The sequence below is a fragment of the Eschscholzia californica genome, unplaced genomic scaffold (genome assembly GCF_041429995.1).
Source record: "Eschscholzia californica isolate CP2 unplaced genomic scaffold, dmEscCali1.0.p SCAF_1, whole genome shotgun sequence".
NCBI lineage: Eukaryota > Viridiplantae > Streptophyta > Magnoliopsida > Ranunculales > Papaveraceae > Eschscholzia > Eschscholzia californica.
This window is the reverse complement of record NW_028238198.1, coordinates 28,361,734-28,387,317: the sequence shown is the minus strand read 5'-3', so window position 1 is coordinate 28,387,317 and position 25,584 is coordinate 28,361,734. Positions and strand designations below refer to the sequence as shown.

The following is a 25,584-nucleotide window of genomic DNA, read 5'->3' as shown; positions in this document are numbered from 1 at the left end:
TAGGTTAAAAACAATTAGATTTGCCCCTAAACTAACTACTTTATTGCAGATTAGCCCCTAAAGTAAGTGGTTTAGGGTTATTAGAGGTGAATAATTTAATTTAGCCCCTAAATGATCTCAATTTACCCCCTAAACTAACTATTTTATTGCAAATTAGCCCCTAACATAAGTGTTTTAGGGTTATTAGAGGTGAATAATTACATTTAGCCTCTAAATAAACTACTTTAATGCATATTAGGCTTCTAAGATACTAACCTTTCATATTAAAGAGACGTTAATAAGGATACTAACATTTCCACAAATTTGTAAAGTTTCTACATAGACCGAAACGTTTCCATGAAACGTTTCCACTTTTGGACTCATCGAAGTTTCCATCGAAACCGAAGTTTCATTCCTTGCTTAAAATATCGTAAAAAAAGATCCAGCTAAAAGAATCAACGATTCTAAACTTTCACCAAGAACTTCTTAATCCAGCAAGAGAGGAGGCTAAACCGAGTGATTGAACACAGTAGGCTAGTAACCAAAACAGTGCAACCCTAAGCTTCACTAAAAACTGAGATGACATGCTAACTATATGCTTATGACGTCAAATATAAACTCAAATTTAAATACAAAAGCAAAAAAAAACAAAGAAGAAAAAGAAAACAAAGAAGAAAGACGGTACCTCTGCACATGTTAATGAGAGAAGGAACCTCTGAACATATTAATGAGAGAATGATACACAAACCTTGCAACCGAATTTGAGGAAAACACCAAGAAATAGGGTTTAAGATAACCCAAAGTGAAGTCAAAGAAAGTGGGTTTAGTGTGGTACATAGCTACAAATCGACTTAGGGTATAAGATACAAATTGGCTGATATATATTACAAACATCAAATCGAATTTGAGAGAGGTAGATAGAACTCGCGTGAGATAGAGATGACTTTAATAGAGGAACCAGTAAAATCCTAGCCAATGAGCTAAGCAAAATAAACCTAAATAAACAAAAGAATTTGTAAAATACATGAAAGCACCTAAAATTTAAGGAGCAGAAGAATAGGAGTGAAATTTATAATCGTAGTTCAATTTTGTAGTTAAATTTTTTTTTTTGAAAACTGTAGTTTAAAATTTTGCTTGAGCTTCAATACACTGTTAAGCATATTTAGTTCACACTATTACACTTCTTTGAGGTTGTATGCCTAGCTCTTTAATGCATTCGAAAGAACTGTTTGAGGTCGAAACAAAACGAAGTAGAATAAGCAAATGAAAAAACTAAATATATATGGTTCAAGATGGCCTAGAACTCATCTTTCAGGAAGCCCTCAATCAAAACCTTAAAGTAAAGCCATGAAAGATACCCTAAATTAAACAAATCAAAACCTTATTAGGTATATATCAAAACCTCACCCTAAGTTTTATCTCTTGTAGGGGTTGTTATTTGGGTCAATACTCTAGTGAACCATACTTGGAACACAATAAAAAGATGTAAATATAGGAAACATATAAGTAGTAGGAGTGGAATAACTCGGGGATATACTTGAACTCTAAAGAAAGTGAGTTGGGATGTAAAGATCAACTTTTCAAGTTTGGTCAGACATTTAATTCCAATGAGAAAAAGTTTGGGATATAAAATAAACACTTACTATAGTCCACTGTAACCCGAAGTACCCTTCAATAATAATGTCATTGGAGTTGTAAACAACACAAAAATTAAGCATAGTGGCTTAAATCATATCTAAGAATTAAACTGTTTCCTTTGGTCTGAGATCCCCTCTTAAAATAAACTTTGTAGTGATAGAATGAGGAATAAACAAAATGACCATTGATACTCACCTTAAACATATATAGCTTTGATATTCGCTTGATTTCGGGACTTGCTGGCACATAAAGAAGTTGTTAGGATAGAGAAATAGGAAAGTGAAAATTATGCAAGTCGGAGAGAGAATGCTGAAAAGGGGGAGGCGATATAAGAAGTCTGAGCTGTTTGCCTAAAAAATGATAGTTCAAACCCTAACCCCGATTCACCTAAAAAAGACAACACAACAAAGTCAGAGAACCCAAAATCTCATTAGCACCAGAATCTCATTAGCACCTCTAAGAACCCTATCAACAACCATGAATCGAGAGAACCCTATCAACAAAATCAGAGAACCCAAAATGAATTTAGCCAAAAGTGGGTTTAGTTTTATCAAAGTCAAAAAGTTGAACCCTAATTAGAAGAACCCTAGTTTTCAAGGTAACTTCAGAACCCTAATTAGAACTTAGAAGCCTCCATTAAAACCCTAGTTTAGTATTTTAATTTGGGGGCTAGGGGTTTTCTTTCTCTCTCTAACACTTCAGCTGAACAGAGTGTGTGTGTGAGGAAGAAACAAACATACAGAGAGATAGAGAGCGAGGGATACCTGCATCACGGATCATGAGATCGAAGTTGACGAAGATGAGAGCGGCCGAGCGGGAAGGGGACTTTTGAAAAAAAAAAAAGTTGAAGAGATGAGAGAAGGACGTGTTGTACCGGGTGTTTGGGAGGGAAGAGTAAAAGATGGCATCTTTTCAAAGATGCTCCTTCTTTCCCTCTTTCATTTAAAACCATTAGATCTTTTGTTCCTCAAATCCCATCCATTAAATTTTAAGAAGATAAATCTGAGCCCTCTTTTATATATGTGTGAAACTCAATCTTGACCATTGGGAGGAGGGAAAAAGATACCATCCTCCCTTATTATATAGATGTTGAACATACATAATTATGTTGTTAAGAACATGTATAATGCATTAGCCAAAATATTATTTACCCATTAATGAGTTTGTCAAGTACAAAGAATAATATGCATAGCATTTTAATTTATGCAAAAGACAAACAAAAAAAATGCATTAGTCTAATGTTTCTGTCAAAAGCAAAACAAAAAATGCAGAAATCATATTTTTCTTTACAAATCTAAAAATACTTTAGCCAAAATGTTAGTGTCAGACTGTGTTTGTCAAATGCGAAAAAAGACAACGTGCAAAACATTTTTGTAAAATAATTTTTTAGCAAAACCGAATTTGTCCAGAAATTTACAAAATTATTGAGAGCAAATTAAGGTTTATTCAAAAATATTTTTCACGTTAATTTCATAGGTAAAATTGTACTTTCACAAAATGGATATTTTCAAACATTATTTAGATTTGGGTCTGATTTTCTATTATACCCCAAATTTGGTTTTTAAAATTACCCTCCCTACTATCTATCATTGGGATCAAAAGATTCAGGGTTATTTCCCTAGCGGCCCCCTACTTTGTGACCAGCTGCCCGTGTAGCCCCCTACTTTATCAATAATACCGAGAAGGCTCTATTTTTTCCGTTACCGTTAAGTGTCTGTTACTCTATCTCCTCCATCTCATCACCTCTCTCTGCCACGTCAACTCTCTTGCCACATCATCATCTTCTCCAATAAGTTCGATGGCCGGTCAAAAATCCTGACGACCAGCCGACGGCCTTCATACTAAAAATAATAATCTCTCTCTCTCAATCTCTAAACACTCCAACGAAAGAAAACACTTTGCCGGAGGTCTGGTTCACCAGATCTGTTCGCAGACCTTTAAGCTTTGTTCGAACTGACCACCGACGAAGGGTTCTCCTTCGCCGGATTGTTTAAAGAGAGAGATTTTTTCTAAAGTAAGAAGGTCGACGACCGGTCGCCGAAATTTTTGATCGGCCAGCGACCTTCATACTAAAAAAAAAAGAAATTTTTCTCTCTCTTCCTCTCTAAACACTCCGGCAAAGGGAAACCCTTCGCCGGAGGTCTGGTTCACCAGATCTGCTCGCAGACCTTCAAGGTTTGTTCGAACAGACCACCGATGAAGGATTTTCCTTCGCCGTATTGTTTAGAGAGAGAGAGAGTTTTTTTTTTTAGTATGAAGGTCGCCGAAATTTTTGACCGGTCGCCGAAATTTTTGACCGGTCGGCGACCCTATCGAAGAAGATGATGATGTGACTAGAGAGTTAACGTGACAGAGAGAGGTGATGAGATGGAAGAGAGAGAGAGTAATGGACACCTACGGTAACAGGAAAAAGAGGGCGTTCTCGGTATTATTGATAAAGTAGGAGGTTATGCGGGAAGCTGGTTACAAAATAGGGGGCCTCTAGAAATAACCCAAAGATTTACAACTCCAATGTGAACATTTCTAGTTCAGTTCGAGATAAACTAGTAGAGTGGCAGCCCTAATTTGATATGGTCCTCCCCACAACTAGGAACCACGAGAACCGTTGCTAATTTGTGTGAGTTTTGTTAACCCACTTGGAGAGGTGAGTGAAACGCTCCATTTATCACCGGAAGAACAAATCAGAAAATATATTTCAGTGAGTCAGTCACGTGCTTTCCCATCCATTGTCACGTCACCTGTTGGGAGCTAAATACAACACTTTTCACACGTGGTATATAGAAACGCCACCAAGAAGAGTTCATTTTGTACACCCACATAACTGTGGTATACTATACCTCCCAAATGATCTGGTCAACCAGCCACAGGCTGAACCAACGGTACAAAGGTGTCCCAGTTCAATACGAGCATAGTTTTGAATATTGTCTTACATAGAGAGACAAAAGGTCAAATAAGATAGACATTCGAACGAGTCAATTATTACGAGCCACTGAAAAACAAATGTTTTGAAATTTGCAAATTCGACTCAATTCAGATCTGACTTATAAAGAAAAACAAAAACTACTACTGAAATATTCGTGGCTTTATCACATATCACAGATGAGATCCTATAGGGACTCAAAATGGAGAAGCACAAGACGATCTTTAGAAAGGAGCTTATACAATGGTGGAGCATAGAGGTGATTTTGAGCTTGTCCGTCTCTAGCAGAACAATCAATTATGATACAAATATTGTAATTTTTCTTCGTCTATCTTTTGTGGGAGGAAGGGGCTCCCTCTGTATATCTTCTTCTTTAAATTAAATCAATAGTTTCAAAAAGAATGAAGTACTTGAAAATTTGGAAGACTGTTTGATACTCTGATTAGAGTCTTGGTCCCAAGGGTTTCAGATTAATGTGTCGTTTGACAACACTAAAATAAATTATTTTTTTGTTTATTTAAGTAGAAAAGTAAAAAAATTAGTTTGGTAACGTGAAAATTTCCGGCTTCACTTAAGTTAAAATTTGACTTTCTTTTGTAGTTCAGATTTTTAACTTTTGACTTCAAAGTAAAGTACTCCTAACTTTTGTTCGAACACATGCATAAATTTTACTTTACCAAATATTTTTTTTTTTTGTTTATCTCCACTCCATCACCACAACAAAAAGTACCACCACCCACCATACACCACCACCACCACCATACATTGACCACCACCGTACCTTCACCACCACCATACATCCATCACCACAACACCTCCACACAAGGGCGGAACTACTAAGAGGCTAAACTGGGCTGCTGCCCGGTGGCAATTTCGTAATATTTATATAAAAGAGGGCTAATTTAGTATTTTCAACCTATTGTCTAATTCTTAGGGGTTGGAGTTTTGAAGGGTTACGGACTTGATGAACTATTAGAAACTGCTGCCGGATAGAGACGAATAACTCCACTAAATCTTCATTGGCTCATTGCTAATGCTATAAATTTCAGGAGTCAGGACCAATCTTTGTTGTTCATGCAATTGAAGGTTAGTAATTAGTATTGGGTTGAAAATTCTAACCTATCCAAACAATTCTTTGAAGGTTTTCATGAATTTTATTTTGTTTATAGGGTTTGGTCAAGTTTAAATTTAAGAAATTGGGGGTTTCAACTTCAACTTCAAAATCAAATACTAGTAAGTTATCATTCCATTCTATCATTCTATGTATTTTTTAAGGCTTGATTTATGAATATAGTTTGCTGATTTTGTGTTCAAATTTGAAGAACTCTTAGGAATTTCAAATTCAAAATCAAATTACTTATTAATTTGACAAGTTGTTTGTATATGAATTTGAATGCGCTTTATGTGTTATACTTTTTTGTAAAAAGAATTGAGTTTAGGTATTCAAACTCATACAATAATTTGGTCAATTTACTTCTGCACATGAAGTGTTTGATAATATGTCTAATATGCATCTATTAAACATAGCTACTTTTGTTTATTTGATTGTCTATAGTTTTGACTATGTTTGTAATATTTAGATTTCATTAATTGTTTTTGATATGTTGATATGTAAGTACATACATCTTATATTGTTATATTTACATATATCTTGATTTCTTTTATTTTGATATGTTGATATGTAAGTAGATATGTCTTAGATTGTTATATACATATATCTTGATTTATTTTATGTTGATATGTAAGTAGATATGTCTTAGATTGTTATATATACATATATCTTGATTTATTTTATGTTTATATGGTGATATGTAAGTAGATGTGTCTTAGGTTGTTATATATACATATATCTTGATTTATTTTATGTTTATATACACTTGTTTATTTAATAGTTTGATCCAATTTAACTCTAAATTTATACTTTTTAGCATTCTAATAAGATGTCAGAAGTTCCTCAAGTAACTAAGCGAGGGAAGACTATAGATTCGTATTTTAAACCTCGAGAACACAACAAGACAAAAGAAGACGCCGCATCTAAAGCTGGCACTTCATTACCTGATGAGCAACCTCTTAATTCTCCATTATTTGATATTCGAAGGGTCGAAGACAGGGGAACTGGTACACAACCGGTTGAACCTTTAGGAAATGTTGAAGCTTCTTTTTTTCAACGTGATCCAGGATTACGTCTTCAAGTATGGCAACATCCGGTTAATAAACAAGACGAGGTTCGAAGGGCATATCTTAATGTCGGACCGTACCAACCTGTCCTTCAAGAGTATCCACAAACTAAATCTGGGAAACAACTCCGCAGATTCCAAGGTTCGTGGTTTACTCGGTTTCCTTGGCTCGAGTATTCTCCTGCAAAAGATGCTGCATTTTGTCTTCCATGCTTCGTTTTTGAATCAAATCCACCAAAGCGTTCAGTATTTACGGTTGAAGGGTTTAGGAAATGGAAACGAGTTAACGACGGAAGCAAATGTGCGTTCCTAACACATATGGGGGAACATGATTCTGTGCACATGAAGGCAGTAAGAGCTTGCAAAGATTTAGGAGACACATCTCGTCACATCGACAAATTAATCAATATACAATCTAAGGAAGATATTGAGAAAAATCGGCTAAGGCTTAAAATGACAATTGATTGTTTGCGGTATCTTGCATATCAAACATGCGCATTTAGAGGTCATGATGAATCTATAAATTCATCAAATCGTGGCAACTTCATTGAATTGATAAAGCTTTTGGCCTCAGTAAGTGATAAAATTGCAAAAGTAGTCTTAGAAAATGCTCCAGGAAATGCCAAGTATACATCTCCTAAGATTCAGAAAGAAATATTGTCCATTCTTGCTAACAAAGTGAGAAAAAAGATTCGTGAAGAAGTTGGGAATTCAAAATATTGCATTCTTGTTGATGAAGCACAAGACGAGTCATTTAAAGAGCAAATGGCCATTGTTTTGCGATTTGTTGATGATGACGGTGTTATCAAATAGCGATTTTTTGATGTGTTGCATGTTAAAAACACTACTGCGTTGACTCTTAAACAAGCTATATCTGATGTCCTTGCTCATAACCACCTTCACATTGACAACATGCGAGGTCAAGGGTATGATGGTGCTAGCAATATGCGGGGTGCCTTTAATGGACTGCAAGCCTTATTTCTTAAAGATTGCCCAACAGCATATTATGTGCACTGTTTTGCACACAGACTACAACTAGCATTAGTTGGAGCTTCTAAAGAAGTAGGTGATATTTGGCGATTTTACTCTAAGTTAAATGCAATTGTTAATTTTGGTTGTGCCTCTCCTCTACGTCAAGATGTGTTACAATCTTCTCGTTTAGATGAAATCTCAAAAATGTTAGCTATCGGTGAACTCGAGACAGGTAAAGGAGGCAACCAAATGAGTAACTTGCATCGTCCTGGAGCTACCCGTTGGAGTTCTCATTTTGGTTATGTTAGGAGTTTGATTACTATGTTTGGTGCAACATGTGCAGTTCTTAGAGAAATTATGGAAACCACAACAAATATTGCTTTACGAGGGGAATCTCAGGGTCTTTATCTTGCAATGACATCATTTGAATTCGTCTTTATATTACAGTTGATGAGTAAAGTTATGGAAATCACAGATATGTTTTGTCAAGCTCTTCAACAAAAGTCTCAAGATATTGTCAATGTAATGAACTTAGTTATAAATACAAAAACATTTCTTCAGAAGTTGAGAGAAGATGGTTGGGTTGATTTCATTAAACATGTTGACTCATTTTGTAACAAACACGACATCGTAATTCCGGATATGAACTCTCGTTATCTCGTAGGCACACTTCATTCTGCTCAACAACGTGACTTTATTACTGTATCACATCATTATCGTGTGGATTTGTTTAATGCTGCAATAGATTTTCAGTTAGTAGAGTTGAACACAAGGTTTAACGAGAATACTATGGAACTTCTTATTCTTAGTTCAGCTTTGGACCCGAGAGGCGCTTATAAGTCCTTTAAGGTCGATGATATTTGCAGACTCGCTGAAAAATATTATCCACAAGATTTTAGCAGTCAAGAGATAATTATTTTGAGGTGTCAGTTGTTACATTATGAGGTTGATGTTACCAAACATCTTGAATTTCAGAATATGTCAACTATTTTGGAGTTGAGTAAAAAGTTGGTTGAAACAAGAAAGTCAGAGGATTATTATCTAATTCATAGATTGATTTGTCTAGTATTAACTTTACCAGTTTCTACAGCAACTACTGAACGAGCATTTTCAGCCATGAAACTCGTCAAGACAAAACTTCGCACCAAAATGGAAGATGATTTTCTTAGAGATTGTATGATTATTCATATTGAGAGAGAGCTTGCTGAAAAGATTGATTCTGATTCGATAATTGATGACTTTTGTTCTTTGAAAGATCGTAGGGCACAACTCAAGTAACATAGGCTTTATTCTTTAAATGATCGCGAGGAACAAATGATTCTTATGATTGTCCGTAGTAATTTTTATATTTTTGAGTTTTTTCATATCATTGAGTAATTCTTATATCTTTTGATCAGATAGTGACTCTTTTTATTGTTTGTCGGTATTCAAGTCGTCTTTATTGAATATATAATGAATTTGGTTTACATAAAGACAATATAGTGAATGCAAATGTTAGTTCGATTTTGCTTATTCTTATACGATGATCTCAATTTAGTCAGTTATCTTCCTTTCCAATTTTACTTTTTCAAATCTAGCTTTAATTGGTTTATATCTTACGAAATATGTTATTTTGACAGGTACTGAAGTGAACAAATACCATAATTTAGTACATGAGGATATAGACAAAGGAGAAAACTATTGTGCATCTCATCGGGTATTAATTTCTTTTTATTTTCTGAATGAACTTAAAATTTTAAGCAGTCTATTAACAATGCCTTCAAATTTTGGTTTTGCAAGTAGTTGATGCAAATTTAGTAGAAGTTAAATCCATAATAACTTTCGTAGGCAAAAAATCTGCTTACTTCAACTCAAAGGTCAGTCCCCCCGGGATTAAAATCCTGGTTCCGCCCTTGCCTCCACCAGACCACCACCACCATACCTAAACCACCACCGTACCTCCACCACCACCGTACCTCCACCACCACCGTACCTCCACCACCACCATTGTCCAATACCTCCGTCGTACATTCTCCACCAACACCATACCTCCACCAACACCATCCTCGTGCATCCATCACCATCCACATACCTTTACCACTACAACCACCTCCGCCACCGAACTTCACCACTACCACATCTCAATCACATCACAACCACCACCACACTTCCATCACCATACCTCGAAGGCTCCACCACCACCACCACCACAACTATCACAAATATTGCCGCCATCTCTTCCAAAAGAGTAATCATGAAAATTCCGAACAAAATCAATTAAAATCAAGTATCTTTATGAGAAAAAGAAAATAGAAAAGTAAATTACATTATCAAACTAATTTTTTGACTTTTTACTTATAAGTAATATTTTTGTCAAGGCCAGCACTTTGGGGAAAGCTAAATAGTTTCCGGGGTGTGAAGACTTGGTAAAAAATTGGTCAATTTTGTTTGACAATTTTATTTAGGGGAAAGCAAAATACTTCTCCACCTTAGCTCTCTCTCTCTCCACCTCACCTGACTCTCTCTCCACCTCACCTCTATCTTCTCCGATTAGGTCGCCGGTCGAAAATTTTTCCGGCCGGCGACCATTAAAAAAAAAAATTTTCACTCTCTCTCTCTAGAAACTCCGGCGAAGGGAAACCCCTTCGCCGGAGTTTGTAGAGAGAAAGAGAGAGTGAATTTTTTTTTTTTTCTTCATGATCGCCGGCCGGAAAATTTTTCGGCCGGCGACCAAATCGGAGAAGACAAAGAGGTGAGGTGGAGAGAGAGTGAGGTGAGGTGGAGATAGAGTGAGGTGAGGTGGAGAGAGAGTGAGGTGAGGTGGAGTGTTTTTTTTTATTTCCCTTTAAAATTTATTTCCCCGGAAAATCTCTAAAATTCCACATATTCCCTTTAAAATTTCACACCCCGGAAACTATTTAGCTTTCCCCAAAGCGCTGGCCTTTTGTCAAATATACTTTTGATAATTTTTGACTTTTTTGAAGCAAAAGAACTTCTACTACAAGCAAAAATACTTATACTTTTGGTTGCCAAACGACACCAAGACAATCAAGAATCTTAACTTTTTGACTTTGTTGTTTGTGTGTAATGACATTAGGAGTTAACGTGAATCATATACATTTTTCACCTTGTTGATAGTTTCTCAGTTCAACAACAATGCAGGAATCCGAAAAATATAATCACCTCTAGTCTCTTTTTTCAACACCCCAGATCTAGAGGATAAAAATCAAGCTTGTGAAATCCAACCCACAGTTGTTGTAAATCAGATCCAGTTTTGAGTTATCTCGCATACTTGATTCACATCTTTATTATTCTTCTGTTCTATTAATGATCCACCTAATTGGTAAGTTCCATAAGCGCCCCCCAACCCCCACAATTACTGCTAAAGGCGCCCGTCATGAACACCGGTGACTGTAGGGAGTGCCTATAGCAAGAACATGAAGCTTTTAGAATTTCCCTGGGCAGCTACACACTGTGATGCTTATGTAGCCAGTGGGGCGACGGCTTAAGTTTTAAGGGGATACAAAAATACATTTTTAGGGCACATTCAGAAACACTTTTGGGGCAACTTCCAACGAAGACTATTATAGCAATGGTTTTGGACACTCAATAACTTTTGGTAACAAAAAACAAAAAAAAAATTTTGGGGACACTTCTGGAGTTCTGGGCACATGTAACGTTTTTAAGCTACTTATGTAACGATTTTGGGGCACATTAGGAATGTTTTTTATCAATCGTGGCGATTTTTTGTATCCCACTTCATTGATTCTTTCTAAGCCACTTTTATCTATGCTTTTGTTATCACTTGAGAGGATAAATCTAAAGCCCAGAAAAGGAGCCCAAATACGAAATCCAACCCAATAGGGAATAATATCTAAAAAAACCCAAAAAGTGAAAAGAAATACTTACCTCTTATGTCCCTCACCCATTTCCCGCCCAAACGTCCTTCCTCTCTGTCATTGCTCAGCCAAACACATGCCACTCTATTTCTCTCTCTAGTCTGAGTGATTAGACACTAAAACCCTAAGACTCTCTCTCTCTCTCGTCATTCAAAACGTCTTTCCTCTCAAAACGCTCTCTCACTCTACAGCCTTGATTAGAAACTAAAACCCTCTCTATCTCTCTTCATTCAAAACGTTTTGGTGCCTCTCTCTCTCTATCTCGATCAAACGAAACCAAATTCGGTGATTCTCTCTCTTGTTCGAGCATCTTGATCTTCTCATCTCTCTCTCTATTTCGCTCTCTTTCAACAAGCAACTTGATCTTCTCATTTCTCTCTCTATTTCGCTCTCTTTCAACAAGCAACTTGATCTTCTCATTTCTCTCTCTATTTCGCTCTCTTTCAACAAATCCAGTGATTCTCTCTCTTGTTCGAGCATCATCAAACCCTAATTTCTGTTCGTCAGAGTTTCACACAGGTACGTCTCTGTTCTTCCTCTAAATCTTCTTCATCTCTCTGTTGTTGGTCAAGTTTTAGGGTTGTTTGAACATTTTGGGTTGTTTTCAAAAAATTAGGGTTTCGTCTTTCAGATTTAGTATTTTGATCTTGATTTTTGGGGTTTAACTTGCTCTAAAGTTGTTGTTCTTCGTGATTGCTGTCGACATTTTGGTTTGTGATAAAACATTTATGGATCTTGTTTGTGATTTCGAAAGCATGCATCTTCACAGAAGGTAATTTTGGGGTTTATGGTTCTTCATCAAGTTTCTAGGTTAGGTTTGTTGTAACATTTTGGGTTGTGATCAGAAAATTAGGTTTCTGTGGAGACATTTAGTACTTTGTTTTCGATTTTTGGGTGTTTGTCTTTCTTGATGAAATGAATGGTTTGTTTTAAAATTCTGGGTTGTGTTAAAGAGATTAGGGTTATGTTGAGACATTTTGGGTTCTTTTCTTGGTAAATATTGGAGAGCTTTTTAAAAAAAAAAAAAACAATTTGGTTGGGTGTTGATGCATTTTGTGGTTTTTACCCCCTGAAACTTGATATGATGTAACATCTTGGTCAAGTTTTAGGGTTTTTGGTGGTAAAATTATGAGTTTGTTTTGACTTTTGGGTTGTTTTAAAAAAATTAGGGTTTCGTTTCACACCTTTAGTACTTTGATTCTGATTTTTGGGGTTTAACTTGCTCTTAAGTTGTTGTTCTTCGTGTTTGTTGAAAACATTTTGGTTTGTGATAAAACATTTATGGATTTTGTTTCTGATTTCGGAATCATGCATCTTCACAGAAGATAATTTTGGGGTTTATGGTTCTTCATCAAGTTTTTAGGTTAGGTTTGTTGCTGAAATTATGGGTTTGTTGTTACATTTTTTGTTGTGATCAGAAAATTAGGTTTCTGTGGAGACATTTAGTACTTTTTTTTCGATTTTTGGTTGTTTGTCTTTGTTGATGAAATGAATGGTTTGTTTTAGAATTCTGGGTTCTGTTAAAGAAATTAGGGTTATGTTGAGACATTTTGGGTTCTCTTTTTGGTAAATATTGGAGACATTTTGTTTTTTTATAAAAAAAATTTGTTGGGTGTTGATGCATTTGGTGGTTTTTACCCCTGAAACTTGATATGATGTAACATTTTGGGTTGTGTAGAAACATTTTTGGTTTGTTTCAAACATGTGGGGATATCTTACAAACATTTCAATTTGTGTAGAAAACATATAAAAGATAGTGAAGAGCCAACCACCGCTGGGCCTGGTAAAAAGGCAAGAAAATGATGAATGTGACATCATCACAGACAAAGGTATGATATTCTATAAATATTTCAAACAATTTTTAAGCATTTTACATAATTTCGAGACATTTTGGAGTTTGTCCTCTCAGTATTGTTTGTGGTCTCGCATTTCGTATAATGTTTTGGCATAACTGCTAGTGTGTTGTCATTCTGTAAAATGGTGCTTCACTTATTCCTACTCTTATTCCTAGGGTTTTGTGAAAAGTTCTGAAAATCATTGGCATCAGCTTACAGTGTTGTAGCATTTGTAGTCGTGTTGGACCATTTTGCTGAATGATCTAACATATCTATTACTGTGTGTTTGAAGCAACGATCTGCGACATCCAAATCGAAAGAGCAGATGGTGGAGGCTCAACGTACAGAGCCAAAGGAGAAAAAGAAGAAAAATTCTTGAAATAACAAATGTAATTTGAAAGCAGTTCAGAAGGTAGCAAGGGACAATTTGGAAGCATTTGTAGTCCAGTTTTTGTTCTCTAGAATGTTGATGAAATGAATGAGTTGTTTTAACATTTTGGGTTGTGTTCCAGAAATTGGGGTTATGTTGAGACATTTAGTACTTTGTTTATGATTTTTGGGAGTTTTACTTGATTATTGCAGTGATGTTATTGTTCAATGTGGCAGACAATTTGGTTTATGTTTTAACATTTAGTGGGGTGTTGATGGATTTTGTGGTTATTAATGAGTAAAAATTGATATGTTTTTGACATTTTGGGTTGTGTAGAAATATTTTGTGCAAAACATTTAAAAAGGAGAAACAGCAGCAGCAAGACAATAGGTTGTACAAAGAGGTAGCTCTAGAAAGAGGGCTAGTGAAGAGACAACAACTGCAGGGCCTAGTAAAGAAGACAAAAAAATATTAAAGGTGACTGAATCACAGACCAAGGTAAGATGCATTCCTAAACATTTTGCATAATGTTTAGGAATGCATACGAAATGACATAAGATTCTGTGAAAAAAGTTAAAATTTGGGAAAAACAGTGGCATCGGATTTTTGAAATGTCCTCTCAATATTGATTGTGGTCTAGCATTAAGTATAATATTTTCATATTATTGGTAGTGTCCCGGCATTTTGGAAAATGTTGTCTACATTATTCCTAGGGTTCAGTGTATAGTTATGGATAATGTTAAAGCATTATTGATAATGTTGGAACATTTTCAAGAATGTTTAAGAATTGCAGAAATTGTTCCTCAAGCATTATGTATAATGTAGCATGCAAGTTACCTAATCTTCATCCATTTCAGAATATATTTGTACATTAGTGGTGGTGGTATGGCATTTTACAGATTGTTTGCATAAGTCTTACAGTGTTTGCAAGTAATATATAGAAATACTAACATATGTATTACTGTGTTTTTGAAGCATCGGGCAGTGTCATCAATATTGAAGGAAAACACAAGATTGTGGAGATTAAACCTGAATTGAAAGTGTGGTTGATATTTTGTTCTTTGGGAAAAGAAGTTCTAAGCAATAGTGAAGTTGTTTTTTAGAAACGGTGTTATGTTCACATTCGTAAACCCACAACGACTTCAATTTTGCTTAGAGGACAAACAAAAAATGATTGTAAATTATTTTGTGTGGTATTGTACTTTTTTTGTTTGTTATGGGATCTTGATGTTGAAAGAATATGGATTACATTTGTTTAATATATTATTTTGTTCTTCAAAATATATGAGATGCATAGACAATAAATAGTTTGTCTGAGGAAGTAAACAAAATGTGAAGACACAATCAAAGATGTATAGACATTTTAGACAATGTCGACAAAATGCTGGTCATGTTGCTAACCTTTTATGATTCAAACTCTATATAAATATCATTTTTGTTTAAGAAAATATATGAAGCCACAATCGATAATGTTCTAACATTATTATGAATGTAATCTACAGTTTTGCCTTTGTTTTGGATGAAAAAGAAATCTACAAAAGAATAGTTAACCACATAAATATCCATTCTTTCAACATTTTTCGGAATGTGTAAAGAAATAAACAAAATGTGAAGACACAACCAAAGATATATAGACATATTGAGGAATGTTGATAACATTATATGATTAAGAGAAATAAATATCATTTTTGTTTAAGAAAATATATCAAGGCACAATCCATTCATTCAACATTTTTCAGAATGTCTACTTGCAAACGCCGGCAAGAGCATGTAAGAGTGGAATAAACTTCAAAAATAAGTGGGTCTGCCTCGACGTAACTCACGTCTCGACAACTTTAAATCTCCCATCCTGAACATAATTAATGGAGGGGCAAAGAAATGTATTCCATCCAATAGCGGCGTCTCTGTGCTTTGTCATCTTGTTCATAATCTTCGTCGAATGACATCCAAGAGTGTTGTTACAACATCTAGATGAATGTCACAACATTATACGGAATGTTTAGTTTGTCTGGGTAGTGGCCAAACAATTTAACAAATGTTAAGGCAAATTTGGAAATGTTACACAACGGCGGAATATGTCCGTTTCAAAATCAAAAGTTCTCTCATCAGCGGAGAAGTGTAGGTATTTTAAATTGAATTCTGCTTTGCAATTTAACAAATGTTTAGGCACTGCTTAAAATGCTTAGAAAACGTCAGACTGATATGAACATCTTTAATACAAAATTTTGGTGAACATTTTTCAAAATGTTCACACATCCTTTAAAATGTTAACACAAAGTGTAAAGTGTTTTAACAAAACGAGAACAAGTTGCTACCGTTAACATAACTGTACGGAATAGTGTTAACACATCCCGTAAAATGTTTAGACAAACTGTAAAGTGTTGCTTACAAAACGAGAAGTGGTTGCTAATATTAACAAATATGTACGGAACAACAATGAAAACACCATGAAAATACCCTAAAACCCAGAACAACCTCACCAATGGAGCTTCAAATAAGTAGATCTACAAATCTATATATTTAACTCTCTACAAAACTATGAAAACACCATGAAAACACCATGAAAACACCCTAAAACCAGATTTGAAGTTTTTTTAACCTCCATTAAAGAAGATGATTGAAGATAAAAGATGATGAAGGTTGCTCAAACGAAGAAGATGATGAAGGTCGCTCAAACGTGAAAAGGGTTTGTGTCTCGGTTTATTTAGAGAGAGAAAGGTGAAAAAGATTGAATATGGCGATAAACGAAGATGATGATTGAAGAAGATGATGACTGTAGAGAGATGAAGGTGGAAAAGTTTGAATATGGTCGGTGAGGTTCGAGAGAGAAAAGAGGGTTAGGGTTTGTGTTTCGGTTTAGGTAGAGAGAGAAAGTGCAGATGATGATTGAAGAAGATGATGACTGTAGAGAGATGAAGATGATGATTGAAGAAGATGATGGTCGGTGAGGTTCGATTTTAATATGGTAGAGAGAGAAAGTGAAAACAGATTATGGAGAGAGAGAAAGATATTTGATTTCTGGAAGAGAGATATTTTGGAGAGAGAAAGATATGGTTTCTTATAGAGGGAGAGAGTTGTTGGATTTATATAGGAGGGCAAAAGAGGGATTAGAAGAAAATATTAGGTCATAGAGATAGATACAAGTTGGGTCCAGATTGAGCATAGGGATGTGTATTTGGGTTTGATTTGAGATATTAGTTGATTTTTGGGTTTTGGGTGGGTTAATAATCCCTGTTGGGTTTTTTTTTTGTATTTGGGCCCAAAAATTGGACCTTTCATCAAAAAATTCTTATCACTTCAGGTTGTTTTGACCACTTTTGGGACACTTTTCCCACCATTTTTGTCAATCCATTTTGAGCCACTTTACGGAGCGTTTTAACTTTTAAGCCATTTCCTCTCAAAGCTTCTGAAACTCAAACACAATGTTAAAACTGGGATAATTTTTTGGTAAAAAATGAGACTTAAGTGGATCAATTAATGTCACGATAATGTCTTACAAAAATGTCCTTCAAAGTTGAAAGTATATGCTAAAATTATCATCACAAAAATACCATATAGTCAACAAACAACATTACTGTTTGAAAATCCCCTAGGCCGTATTTAGTTGCCCCACCATGACCATTGAGTTAGCTAAAATATGCAACTCCTCATAAAAAAGAAACTCCCCACAGCAGATTTGGAAGATAAAATACCCCGGCCTAATCCGTGTTGGTCTTGAATAGAAAATACCCAGGCCAGCCAGAATGCTCTCGTACTGGCAAGTTTGTGGGTCATGACTGCTTGGTCCGTAGTTCACGGAAAGTGTGAAGAGACCCTCTGAAAGATTTTTTTTTTTTTGTTGCAATAGCTACAACTTTATTAAATCAAAGAGTTATTGCAATAATTATGAAGAAGAAAAGAAGGGATTATTGTCCAAATTCTATTACAATTATTATTTCTAGCCCAATAGTTTCAGAATAGTTTCCTGTTCTCTGTAGCATGAATCTTAGACTGCCATTGAATCAAGTGTGTTGGATTTTGGAGATGCTTTAACATTGCTTGATTGCCACTTTCAACATGAATGAATTTGTAAGTCTGATTATCCACCGATTTGATTCCTTCAAAGAGTGCAATAATTTTGGTTTCTTCTAAGTTTCTGACTCTGGTTGAAGAAACTTTAACTGAAATGAATTGAGCTCTGTGACTATGTAGTATCCAACCGATTCCAACATGTTCTTTAATGGTTATAAAAGAGGCATTTGTATTTATTTTAAGGGTTATTTCCCTAATGGCCCCCAATTTTGTGACCAACTTCCCGTCTGGCCCCCTACTTTACGAGAAATACCCATATGGCCCCTATTTCCGTTAACTTTAACTTTCCGTCACTCTCTCTCCTCCTTCTCTTTTTCTCTCTCTGTCATGTCACGCCACCTCATCACCTTCTCCGGCAGAGGTCGCCGGTCGGCCAAATTTCCGGCCGGCGACCTTCAAACTAAATTTTTTTTATTTTATTTCTCTCCTCTCTCTAAGAACTCCGGCGAAGGAACCCTTCGCCGGAGTTCGTCTGTTCTCACGAACAGACCAGATCTGGGGAGTTACATTTAGTAGTGCGACGATTAGTAAAGTTAAGAAAAATCATAATTTGCTTAAAAACTTGCTAGGGCGAAATTATTTGTTGTTGAAAACATTGATCACAACGAGCCTTCCAGATAAACTAGAGTATGGTGGAATAATATGTATCTAGATTTATGTTATCCTGATCTCTAATCGTATGCCAAGATATGATCAATTCCTTTAAAGATATAATGTTAGTGGACTGTGTATTAAAATAGAACCAATTTGACAAAATGACATTGTAACAAAGCATGATCATGAGATTCAATTTGATTACAATACGGACAAGAGTAAATGTTACCAATGTACTTACCAATACGATGTCTGACTGGCAGGCTGCCTGAGCAACATTTCCATAGAAGGAGCGAGATTCTAGGGATAGTTTTCATCTTCCAGATAAAGTTCCAATTGATATCGGTGTGAGCAAGTTATTCTTTTCTTCCATTAGCTGGTGATACATCGAGGTAACGGCGTAATAAGAAGATTTCGTTAGTGTCCACTTTAAGGTATCCTGTCATTCTACATCGATGTGAATAGATTGAATAGAATTACAAGTGTCAGTGTCAAAGATGATGGAGATTAAATTGTCATTCCAATAATTGTTTTGAATCAATTGAGGCACACGAGTAAGAGTATGAGTTATGAATGTTCGCAATCGAAGGAGGACGGTTAGGAATCAGTAATTGTTCCAAATGTTGATTTGATCATTATCGTGGACTTGCCAAATGGAAAAGGAATTGATCTTTTCCAGTTTTTTGTTTATGGTTTTCCACGTTCACGAGTTGATTTGTTTAGCCAGACCAAAATTTTGATTTTTATAGAAGTATTTAGCTTTAAGCAGCTTAACCCAAATTGCGTTGGGTTCTGTTTTTAGACGCCAGACCAATTTTTCAAGTAAGCCCGATTATTGATAATGGGATATGTGAGGCCAAGGTGGGGGATTTCAAGCAGTATTTTACACTACAAAACACATAAAGAAAACAAAAAAGTAGAATGTGTCTGGGTCGGGTCATATAAACCGGGTCAGAAAAGAATAAGTGGGATAGGAATATGGGAATGGTCGAAATCTAATGGGGGATTCACGTGACATAACATCCAAAAAACGTAGCCTCAAGTGAAACATGCCTTACAATTATTCGCCCGTTTTCTCTGACTGATACGACACATATTCCCTTCTTCCCCCTCTTTCCTCCTACTGTTTATTTCCCTCCCCTTTCTCTCTCTCTCCTACCCACCGACGTCATGGTTTGAAATTGGTGACAAAATATGCATTCTTATCAACCACAACTTTCATTGGTACAAATGGTTTCAAATAAAAACTTTCATTGGTACCATGATGTACCCGACGTTTTATCCTTGTTAGGGCAACTCCAATGTGGGGCTCGGATTCTCAATTTTGAGAGTCCTTGAATTTTGGGAGTCCCGAAGCTTTTTTCGATTCCAATGTCGGGCTCCCAACCGGGGCTCTCAAATCAAAATAATATACGTGTGCGAAGTACGTGTGCGAAATTTTGATTTTAAATTTCGACTATGAATTAAAATGTGATATTATTCGAGAGAGATAATTTCAAATAGATAAACACAAAAAAAAACAAAAAAAAATTAAAATTAAATAAAATTACTTAAAAAAGAAGTATTTAAAATAATAATTAGTTAAAAAAGAACATTAAAAAAATTTAAAAAAAAGGGGATCCACCCCAAATATGGCCGTTGGAGCTCCCAACGACCATATTTTGGGGGTTAGGAGCCCCCAAGCCCGGGCTCCCATTTGGTAGCCCGGGAGTAGGGGTGGAATCTAGCCCGAGAGCCCGTTACCCGATCCGGATCGCTCGAATCCGATGGGCTAATGAACGAGCCCGAAACACGACATGAGCACTACCTGCCCGACCCGTTATATTTTTATGGGCGGCCTTGGGCACCCTTTAAAATATGCTTGCCGGAGCACTAAGCCCGTTTACCAGTCCCGGTGTATTAGACCCAAATTTCTAGGGTTCTTTTCACTTAAGCTGACATGAACACTAGATTTCTTAAAATTCCAAGGCCTAGATACGAGAAAATAGAGATGAAGATGTTAGTGTGACTTCATAAGTTTTGAATGTTTCATTTTATGCATTTATGTTGCATAATGTTGAAAATGAAGTTATACATTTGTGTTATGTTTTGGTTTATGTCTTTGAAGAGCAAAATATATATATGTTAAGTTTATTCTCTAAATAAACGGGTAAGCCGCTACCCGAAACGCCCGTTACCCGATTTACCCGTTTGTAGAAGTGCCCATGACGGGCCATGTGCAAATTATTTTTGATTTTACCCGGCCCGAGTCCGCCTGACAACTCTAGTGTTTGAGAGAATTAGAAGCCCGGAACGCCCGGCCCGGGACCTTAGGTACCCATGGGTACCCGAGCTCGGCCCGATTCCCACCCCTACCCGGGAGCATGGGGCTCCCAGCCCCACCGGGAACCCAGCCCCGGGGCTCCCGGGTTGGAGGCCAAGGGCTGGGGGCTGGGGCTCCCAAATTCAAATTGGGAACCCCAACCCCCACCACATTGGACTTGCTCTTATTGTTTTGAGTTTGAATTTGCCTCTCTCAATTTTTCTTAACCATTCCAATTTAATAACGATGAGAAGTGAAAGTCTGGGAGAAGTAGTGACATGATTCAATATAAAACTTTAATTAATGCGTATTTGTGAAATAAACTTTAGGATATCCCATATTTAAAAATTATATATACTTGGATCATTTCCAAAAATAAATCATCACTGACTACGTATAAAAAGTTAAAGCTCTCGTATTGTTATTCGAAGGTCGTAACTAAAATTTTGCACAAGACCCTTGATTCTAAGACACAACCTTGATTGTTGTTTGTAGTTGACGTCGAAAAACAGATAATAAATAAATAAAAGTATTATGAAAAAAAATTTGAAATATACAATAATGGCTTATTCAGAGAAGATCGCGATCTCGTAGACTTCAAATATGACGTTTATGTGTGCGTCTATAGGCAACTCTCCTTTTTTCTTTACTCTTGCGTCGCCTCACTCTTAGCGCTCCCACAGATGGGGACAATCTTAAGACATCCCAAATTGAATCTAATTTGTGTTGGAGTTCAACGATACCGAAAAAACATAATCCCAAACTCACACAAATATTAAAAGAGAGGCAACTGAAGAACAAACGGACTGAACCTTTGTAGAGGCACTCAACTTTTATTAATTATTAGTCTTGTACTTACAAATATAAATAATAGTTATGTGACATATTTTTGGGAGATGGAAGCAATTCCTTATCTAAAATGAAAAAACATACTTAAAAGGAAAAGAGATGGAGTAAAAGAAGTACTCTTATTGTCTAGTCCCTTGGCTAGTGATCTATAATGAAGTTCCAAATTATTCATGGGTCCACAAGACAAAATGTAATTTCTTCTACATTCCTTTTTGACCAATTTGGCTTCATACATTATTTAGCTACTTCCTTGGCTTTTATACTACCCAAAATCTTCAACATTCTTCATTTAAATAAATTCAGTCAAAGTTCTTGACTGTTATGTGAAACCAAATTGTCCCATTATAGTAAGTTAGGACCAATCTAAAGAGATGCTAATCTGATTTCACATCCCCCCTAGTAAGAGGAGAGACAGAGAGATTTATTGATGAATCTGACTAAGAGCACCCGAAAAAAATTGTTAACCCGAAAAAAAAATTGTTAACACGAAAAAGACTGTTAACACTCTGAGGAAAAGATGGACTAAAGTAAATCTCCTTTTGACTCCAAATACATATTGCCACTCGGATATAAAGGACACGGAACAATCTGTACCATAGCCAAAGCAAGGGCTCGGATTAGGATCAGGGATTAGTCCCGACCCTTGGTTGGGTCTCCGGTAAATTTCTTTACGCTGTTACTCCTCATCAAGGATCAATATTGGTTTGAAATCAAATTTCTTTACGCGATTTTTACTCATCTAGTTGGCAGCGAATATCAACTCGGTCGAGTGCCTCTAGAGTTTAGTCGATCCCTTCGTTGATTACCCTCACCGTTCTTTTCAAACCACCACAAAAGCTGATTAACGCCGCCGTAATGGCCCAGAGGAATGATTGCGGTGCCACCTTTTCATTCCCTAACCACAACCACTTTCTCTCTCCTCATCTAGGAATCCAAGTTTCATTCTTCTCCTCGGAACTGTTATTAATCTTTACCTTCATAATATGTTTTAATCCTTTCTTTTTAGCTCAAAACAGAGGAAGTGAATCAAAATTATTCAAATTCAGTCTTTAATACTAGTAAGTACTCCTATCAATTAATTAACCACCTTTTTTTTATTTCTCTCTCTCTCTTTCTCTATTTCAAATGTTTCACTTAACTGAATAGCTGAGTAAGAACAGAGTACAGAGATCAGAAATAACAGAGAAACAGATAGCAGAAGGAAGAAATGTCTGTTCTTTTGTTCCCCTCCTCCCCTGTCTCTAATTTTTGTCTTTCTTTTATAATTCCCTCCCTCTCTCTCTCTCTCTCTCTCTCATATTCGACTGGTCTTTTCTCTGTTATTTTTTATGATCATTACCTCATCTCTCTTGTCCCTTCTTCATCTTTATCTCCTGGTTCTTGATTTATAAGTAAGTGGTAGTTGTAATGGATAATGGGTAAGAATAGATGAATCTCAATCTCATTAGGTAACTCAATATTTGGGGTTTAATGAAAGAATCCTCATGATTTTGTATGAATCAAAATCTAGATAAAATATGGGTTTTGATTAAATTTCAATATTATGAAAGATTTCAACTAAAATCTCCACAATCCTCAACTTAGTCCACACTATCTCTGTACTTTTCTTCTCCTAGTGAAAACTTTCTATCTCTTTTCTCCAAGCATCAAGTAGTTTATTTCCACTTTATGCTTTTTGTTGTCAAATTTTTCTTCTTTTTGTGGGTTTTTTTGACTTGTATGATCAGTGTTCTTACTTCTTGTTAACCCTAACTTTTGATTCTTTTTTTTATATTTCTTTTTAGTGCAGAAAGAGAGTAGTAGCTCTGTTGTTGACTGAAGAAAAAGGAAAAAGAGATGATTCCTTTTTATGGGACTTCATCTGAAAATTCAAATGGTTATAATTTCATGCATGGGTTTACTTCATCACAATCATCAATGGAGATGATGATGATGATGGAAGATGATAATAATAACCCAACTCTTACTACTTCATCATCACTCAGTTCAAAATCAATGTCTGATACAAAAGCAATTGCAGCAAATAAAAGTCATAGTGAAGCAGAGAGAAGAAGAAGAGAAAGAATTAATGGTCATTTATCAACCCTTAGAACTCTTCTTCCTAATACAATCAAAGTAAGTTAATTTCTTGATTTTTTTCTGTAAAATCTGAAATGGGTAAGCTTAAAATTGGATTTAAAATAAAGGGTATTGATGTAAATTGATGTTTTATTGTATGAACACAGACAGACAAAGCTTCTCTGTTGGCTGAAGTAGTACAGCATGTGAGAGAATTGAAGAAGGTAGCTTCTGATATTGTTTCAGGCGAAGATGGTGACGGATGCTGGTTGTCATTTCCTCAAGAAACAGACGAGTTAATGTTAAGTTACGTTCAAAACCCTAATGAAGAGTCATCTTCATCATTATCATCATTGATAAGGGTGTCATTTTGTTGTGAAGATAGACCGGAATTAATGGCGGATTTAGCACAGGCAATGAAATCAGTCGGAGTTAAAGTGGTGAAGGCGGAGATTTCTACTGCCGGAGGAAGGGTAAAGAGTATTTTAACTATACAAAGTTGTGGTGGTAATGGTGGTGGTAGGAGGTTGGAAGAATTGGGAATGTTAAGAAGAGTATTAAAGGGGGTTCTTGATAAGCCCGCCGTGAGTGGAGGAGGAAGAATAACGTCGGGATCAGTGGTGGCGGGGAATAAGCGGCCGCGTATTTCTCAAGGTCACCACAACAACCGCTTAGTCGATTTCCAATGATTTCTAAAGATTCTTTGTTTAATACACTTTATGACCTAACTTTCCACTTTTAATGAGCTTCTGCATAGGCGGTGGAAAAGAGAAGAAGAAGCTAGTAGATCATATTCTAGTAATACCACATTGTTGGGTTAACAACCATGCTTTTTTTTTTTTTGTATGTTTTTCTAGATAACCATGAGACTCTGTGGAAAAGGGGACCAAACTAAACCCAAATCTGAGATAGGACAGTCTGATTTTGCCGATATTAAGCAAAATTTGATAGTTATTCTGTCTGATTTCGGCTATCGCTTTCCGACTTTAAAATTGTAGTTTTGAGCATCATAATTTAGTTCTTTACTTTTTTTTAATTTTGTAATGAGGAGGAAATGGGGATATGGGGAAGTTATATGTATTTAGATAGAAGGAAGGTATAGAAAGTATATGTGGGTTAGATGAGATTTTGGGTGTTTAGTGATAAACAACTTGTTATTTAATATATTAGTAGTGGGTAGTTTTTTTTTTTGTTGAAACAGTAGTGGGTAGTTTAAATGTTTAATGATAAAAGTTTTGGATTCACTTCAAAACATTCTCTACTTCTTTCTTCCACTCAAATTGATAAAGTTCTTAGTTGATTTTTATTTGTCTTCTATGGTTCAAACAGAATAAGTTATACAAGCTGTATTTTATGCCCAAACAAAATAGGGAAGTTTTATAAGGCCTTCCCAATTTTATTAAAAGGCCTCCCCATGAACCATTTTACTTGCTAAATTATCACTGAGGGGAGGCCTTTTAACAAAAATGAGGGGGTCCTATAAAATCTCCCAACAAAATAACGTGTGACTTCAACCATAATTTAATGGCATATATATAGGTTCACTCCTAGGGATGTGAAAGAGTTGATTCCGCAAGTCACTTAACTGAGTCACCCATAAATTGCTTCTTGTTTTGACTTTATTTGTAAATGAATCAAAAATACTTTCGTTTCAAATTAACAGAAAGAGAATAAGGAAGAGAACAATCAATATCTAACTTTCTATTTCTAAATAATAGTGTACGTTATTCAATATTAGAAAGAGGAATTGTATTCCTACTTTTGCTTCAAGATTGGAAAGAAGAATTGTATTCCTTATGTGTTAGACCATCTCCAATGCAACACTCAATCTTAGAAATTCTGAGTGCCACATATGATCTTAAAGTTTTTTTCTCTCTAATGCAACACTCTATTTAGCCTCTAAGATGACGTGTCGAGGGTGAAATAGAGATATCTCAAGAG

General features: G+C 35.8%; 1 protein-coding gene and 1 pseudogene across 3 annotated transcripts; both read left to right on the top strand.

Moving 5' to 3' along the window:
• Positions 1-6,477: 6,477 nt before the first annotated feature.
• On the top strand, positions 6,478-8,964 carry LOC147565771 (uncharacterized; annotated as a pseudogene).
• A 13,218-nt stretch (positions 8,965-22,182) lies between these two features.
• LOC147565770 (transcription factor bHLH30-like) lies at positions 22,183-24,841 on the top strand. 3 transcript variants are annotated; one of them, XM_086668005.1, is made up of 3 exons: positions 22,183-22,643; positions 23,370-23,700; positions 23,811-24,841. In XM_086668005.1, exons 2-3 carry the CDS (start codon positions 23,422-23,424, stop codon positions 24,330-24,332), a joined length of 801 nt encoding a protein of 266 aa, XP_086524131.1. In that variant the 5' UTR covers positions 22,183-22,643; positions 23,370-23,421; the 3' UTR covers positions 24,333-24,841. The 3 variants fall into 3 exon arrangements, with proteins under 3 accessions (XP_086524131.1, XP_086524134.1, XP_086524139.1); XM_086668008.1 differs by lacking the exon at positions 22,183-22,643 and adding an exon at positions 22,836-23,033; XM_086668013.1 differs by lacking the exon at positions 22,183-22,643 and adding an exon at positions 23,002-23,033 and having other exon boundaries at positions 23,375-23,700.
• Positions 24,842-25,584: the final 743 nt, after the last annotated feature.

Coding starts and splice junctions, on each gene's coding strand:
- LOC147565770 (XM_086668005.1), top strand. CDS start 23,422: ATGATTCCTTTTTATGGGACTTCATCTGAAAATTCAAATGGTTATAAT. Junction 23,701..23,810: donor TTCTTCCTAATACAATCAAA/GTAAGTTAATTT, acceptor GTATGAACACAG/ACAGACAAAGCTTCTCTGTT.